Source organism: Lathyrus oleraceus, chromosome 6, assembly GCF_024323335.1.
Source record: "Lathyrus oleraceus cultivar Zhongwan6 chromosome 6, CAAS_Psat_ZW6_1.0, whole genome shotgun sequence".
Classification (NCBI taxonomy): domain Eukaryota; kingdom Viridiplantae; phylum Streptophyta; class Magnoliopsida; order Fabales; family Fabaceae; genus Lathyrus; species Lathyrus oleraceus.
This window is the reverse complement of record NC_066584.1, coordinates 93,626,185-93,631,824: the sequence shown is the minus strand read 5'-3', so window position 1 is coordinate 93,631,824 and position 5,640 is coordinate 93,626,185. Positions and strand designations below refer to the sequence as shown.

Below are 5,640 nucleotides of genomic sequence, written 5' to 3'. Positions count from 1 at the left end.
ATACAAATTTTTTAGTTTATAAATTATCCATGTAATCAATGCCACATAAAAATCCACATAAAAATCCAAAGACGATTAAAATTAAGGTATCAACTGGTTTTGTAATAGGGGATCAATTATTTAAAATGCCTAAACTAGATGATAAAAATGCATTTAAACCTAATTTATAAAATAATATTTTTGTAAAGAATAAAATAATTATTTAACATTAATAATTTTTCTTAACTTTAAAAACATTTAAACTATAAAATCGACTTTAAGAGATTTATTAAACATTTAAACCTTTCAAAAAAGCCTTTGTTTTTTTGGAGCCTGTTTTGAATGATAGTATTTGAAAAAGTGACAACTAAGGAAGGAAGATACAACTATATGGAAGTAGAGGTTTTCAGAGGAATTCACACCAAATCAAAACACACGCAGTGAGTGTAGCGCAACAATGGCAGAGTCTCATTTTCTACCAACGGTGGTTTTCTCATTTTCCCCTTTCATTCTCTCTCTTACTCTTCTTCTTCTTCTTCTTCTTCTTCTTCTTCTTCTCTCTGATCTCACTTTAGCCTTTCAACCCATTTCTAGGTTACATTATTCGACTGGTGGCTCGTTAAATCCCCAAATAACCGTCTATCCATCTCCGGCATCTCTTCAAGAAAGTAAGTCCCAATTTCATGTTAGGGTTTTCATATTGCCATCACTCTCTGAGTGTTGAATAATGTGTGATTATTGAACTATTTTGTGTGCTAGGGTTTGATTAGATTGAAGTTGTGTTTTGGATAATTTAGGGTTTGTTTGTTTTAACTCTAGAAATGAGCTTGGATGTAAACATGGAGTAGATAGATATCATATCAGTTATAGTTGTTTATAAGGTTTTAACAAACACACTTTTAATACTGTGATTTAGGGGAGAAGCGGTTCGGGTGTTTAATTCTTCTCCTATTGTCAGAAGATACGATTATAATTACCTTGAGACTGCCGATGGTATATCTATTTTGATTAGAGGTATTATCAATGAGGAGCGCACGCTGGAAAGTGGTTTTACTCCTCAGGTTTGTTCTTATAAGTGTCCATGTCTTTGGCACTTGGTCTTGCAAGATGCTATTCATTTGATTTGATGATGTTGAGTTTGAGTGCTACCCGTGATAGACTTTTTTTCTTTCCTTTTCTACTTTTCTACTCTATGGTCAGATTTTCAAGAGTTTTTACATTGGCTTTCCTTCATACTGGGAAAGTTGTGCTCTTGATTGCTTTAGAGAAGAAGCAGAACCTATTACTGATTCAGTCAATGCTGTTATGGATACTGTATCTGCAGCTCGTGAAGACATTTCGTCTGAAGGTAAATATTTTGGTGATAGTTTGAAATTATTCGTTTCCATGTCTTATGGTTGTTTTTTATGTTTTCTGTTTTATCATTTATCTCTTTAGTATCTAAGTGGTGTTTTGGTTGTTGTTGCAGGTGACCAAAATTCCATTCCTACTTCATTGGTGTTGCCTGAACAGGCTGCAGAAGAATGCAATGACTCAAAGGAGATGAGTGGGTATGGTGTTGCTTATGGTAGCGGCGGAGATAGACGTAGTACCAGCTTGCGTGATAATAAAGTTTGTCAGCAGAAGCAGCAACAGCCTGCGTCTGGAGGTTCTCTCAGACATCCGGATAAAGAGCAGAGCTCTTTCTCGAAGGGCTTGGAAAATCATGATTCGGATACTGTTGTTCTTGATAATGTATCAGAAAATCTTCCAGAAATATCATCTCATGGTAAATTTTTAGACGATGTTTGTAAATGATTTGTATTTGTATTATGTTCATTCATGTCTTATTTGTTTAATGTTCTATCATTTCCTTAACCTACAGTCTCTATATATCTTGATATTTGAATTCTTGTCGCAGCAGTGGAAAAGTCTTTTCCTACTTTTGTGTCACTAGAAAAGGCTGCGACAGATTGCAAGCAATTCGTTGAAGATGAACATGATATTTCGATTAAGATGAGTGAGGTTAATATTGTCCAATGTAGTGTCGGGAATAGGCGTAGTGCCCGATTACATAATCTCAAAGTCTATCCGAGGAAGCAACCTACTATCGGAGGTCCTTCAAAGCATCCAGATGAAAATCAGATCTTTGCTTCAACATCCTTGGAGAAGAGGGAAGGAGGACAGAAAAGTCCATCGACACCGATTGAGTCACAATCGAAGACACTACTAAACACATTTTCTGAACAGGTCGTTGGTAAATTCGCATCCAGAGTTTCAAAAACTTTGTCAGCAAAAACGGACAGACGTTATAAGAAAAAAAGGGTTTCAATTGAAATAGAAGCGGTCAGACCCAATATAAAATCTCCACATGTAAGGGATGTTAGTCACTTGAACCAGGGAAGCGAACAGAGTGTTTATCTAGAGTCATTGAGTCTCAAAAAATCCAAATATGGTAACTTTTTAATTCATAAAGTAACACATCTTAATTTGGTAATTGACATTATATAAACATATCTGTTTTATCACTTATCTCTTTAGTATCTAAGTGGTGTTTTGATTGTTGTTGCAGGTGAGCAAAATTCCATTCCTACTTCATTGGTGTTGCCTGAACATACTGCAGAAGAATGCAATGACTCAACGGAGATGAGTGGGTGTGATGTTGCTTATGGTAGCGGTGGAGATAGACGTAGTACCAGCCTGCGTGATATTAAAGTTTGTCAGCAGAAGCAGCAACAGCCTGCGTCCGGAGGTTCTCTTAGACATCCGGATAAAGAGCAGAGCTCTTTCTCGAAGGGCTTGGAAAATCATGATTCGGGTACTGTTGTTCTTGACAATGTGTCAGAAAATCTTCCAGAAATATCATCTCATGGTAAATTTTTAGACGATGTTTGTAAATGATTTGTATTTATATTATGTTCATTCATGTCTTATTTGTTTAATGTTCTATCATTTCCTTAACCTACAGTCTCTATATATCTTGATATTTGAATTCTTGTCGCAGCAGTGGGAAAGTCTTTTCCTACTTTTGTGTCACCAGAAAAGGCTGCGACAGATTGCAAGCAATTCGTTGAAGATGAACATGATATTTCGATTAAGATGAGTGAGGTTAATATTGTCCAATGTAGTGTCGGGAATAGGCGTAGTGCCCGATTACATAATCTCAAAGTCTATCCGAGGAAGCAACCTACTATCGGAGGTCCTTCAAAGCATCCAGATGAAAATCAGATCTTTGCTTCAACATCCTTGGAGAAGAGGGAAGGAGGACAGAAAAGTCCATCGACACCGATTGAGTCACAATCGAAGACACTACTAAACACATTTTCTGAACAGGTCGTTGGTAAATTCGCATCCAGAGTTTCAAAAACTTTGTCAGCAAAAACGGACAGACGTTGTAAGAAAAAAAGGGTTTCAATTGAAATAGAAGCGGTCAGACCCAAGATAAAATTTCCACATGTAAGGGATGTTAGTCACTTGAACCTGGGAAGCGAGATAAAATCTCCACATGTAAGGGATGTTAGTCACTTGAACCAGGGAAGCGGGATAAAATCTCCACATGTAAGGGATGTTAGTCACTTGAACCAGGGAGGCGGGATAAAATCTCCACATGTAAGGGATGTTAGTCACTTGAACCAGGGAAGCAAGATAAAATCTCCACATGTAAGGGATGTTAGTCACTTGAACCAGGGAAGTGAGATAAAATCTCCACATGTAAGGGATGTTAGTCACTTGAACCAGGGAAGCAAGATAAAATCTCCACATGTAAGGGATGTTAGTCACTTGAACCAGGGAAGTGAGATAAAATCTCCACATGTAAGGGATGTTAGTCACTTGAATCAGGGAAGCGAGATAAAATCTCCACATGTAAGGGATGTTAGTCACTTGAACCAGGGAAGCAAGATAAAATCTCCACATGTAAGGGATGTTAGTCACTTGAACCAGGGAAGCGAGATAAAATCTCCACATGTAAGGGATGTTAGTCACTTGAACCAGGGAAGCAAGATAAAATCTCCACATGTAAGGGATGTTAGTCACTTGAACCAGGGAAGCGAACAGAGTGTTTCATTAGAGTCATTGAGTCTCAAAAAATCCAAATATGGTAACTTTTTAATTCATAAAGTAACACATCTTAATTTGGTAATTGACATTATATAAACTGTGTTCTTCATGTTTGGATTATTTTGCAGGAAGGTCACTTCTACCTCCCTTAGAGTTTTGGCACAATCAAATACCTATTTATAATACGGTATGTGATATGTTCATTCGAGGGTGCAGAATTTTCTCCATTGCCATTGTTAGACATCCTGTGTGTACCACATAACAAATATACAGGATTTGTTTTCTCTGAGGTGGGATAGTATAAAGAAGGATTAAGATTTACAACCTAAGTTTTTTTAATTGTTTCTTTATACATTTTACCATATAGGACCGTGAGATTACCAAAATTCAAGAAGGCTCGTCTTTGATATCACCTATTAGAGGCTCTTCACCATCATTGGGAAGGTACATATTTATTTGTTGAAGAACATTTTTCAGTTAAATTTTATTAGAACTTTCACTGTGGAATGACATTTCCTTATTTTGTCGAATTATCTCAGCCCAACTAACCTAACTAATTATCAATAACAAACACTTAACTGAGGTTCAGAAGAAGGATTGGACTAAGTAGCTAACCTTGTTACAGGTCTGCAGAAATTATTAGAGGTGGAAAAAGGATTGTATTGAGTTCATTTCCGAAATTATAAATAGTGAAGACTGAAGTCTAATGGGTTCAAGGGAAGGAATCAATGAGGGATGGTAGACTACAACAGAACATACTGGTGGTATATGATTAATGGGGGAGCGATTTTCGCTTGCATGTTGTTGCAATTGAAAAGGTTAAATTCTCCAGTATATTTATCTAACACGTCTCAGCAGTGGTTTCTTCTACTAAAATTGAGGCACAGTACAATTTTGCCAAGCATGCTCAAGGATAGTTGAGGAATGAGTAGACAATGTTAAAATCGTAATTTACTATTATATTAATAATATTAATTTTGGTTTGAACCTTTACATGATACATCGCATGTAATCTTGCTCCAATAAGTAGATTTGTTAAGTTAATAATATTTGTTGCTATCCATGCTTCTTCAAATTTGTTTCATTTTCTATTTTCTGTTCACTTTCAGTACGTTTGGTTATTCAGTTCTTAGCCTTTGGCTTTGGAGGTAGGAGTTTTGGATGAATGGGTCATATTTAGTTTCATATTTGATATTTTAAAAAGTTGAAAGAATAGCGTGATAAATCTTCTCTATATAAATTTGTGAAAATAATTTACTACCAAAAATACCAAAAAGATTATTGTATATATTTTTCAATATTAAAGACATGTGAATCATAAACAAACCCGTGCGTGGCATCTGGCACGTTTTTGAATGAGATATGGTTTTGGACGTCTATTTGGTCGTAAACTATCATAAAAATTGAAAGTTAAAAAGAAACTTATGATTAATAATAAATTTAAGTTGAAATAAAAGGTAAATAATAATATTAAAAATAATATAATTAAAAATATTAAAAATAAAAATGATTGAAATTTATATTAGATAATTTATCGTTTTAATTTTTTTTATAAATAATACAATTATTTTACAATAAATAATGTAATTTTTAAATATTTATTCAATTTTTTTAATAAATTCC

At 34.9% G+C, this 5,640-nt stretch overlaps 1 protein-coding gene across 3 annotated transcripts; it reads left to right on the top strand.

Annotated features, from left to right (window-relative positions):
* The first annotated feature begins 297 nt into the window (after positions 1-297).
* Positions 298-5,108, top strand: LOC127093321 (uncharacterized). 3 transcript variants are annotated; one of them, XM_051032231.1, is made up of 11 exons: positions 298-463; positions 574-647; positions 896-1,040; positions 1,180-1,327; positions 1,448-1,747; positions 1,883-2,413; positions 2,531-2,830; positions 2,963-4,057; positions 4,146-4,204; positions 4,385-4,461; positions 4,643-5,108. In XM_051032231.1, the coding sequence occupies exons 1-11, from the start codon at positions 437-439 to the stop codon at positions 4,701-4,703; spliced, it is 2,817 nt and encodes a 938-aa protein (XP_050888188.1). In that variant the 5' UTR covers positions 298-436; the 3' UTR covers positions 4,704-5,108. The 3 variants fall into 3 exon arrangements, with proteins under 3 accessions (XP_050888188.1, XP_050888189.1, XP_050888187.1); XM_051032232.1 differs by having other exon boundaries at positions 1,880-2,413; positions 2,966-4,057; XM_051032230.1 differs by having other exon boundaries at positions 1,880-2,413.
* The last annotated feature ends 532 nt before the right edge of the window (positions 5,109-5,640 follow it).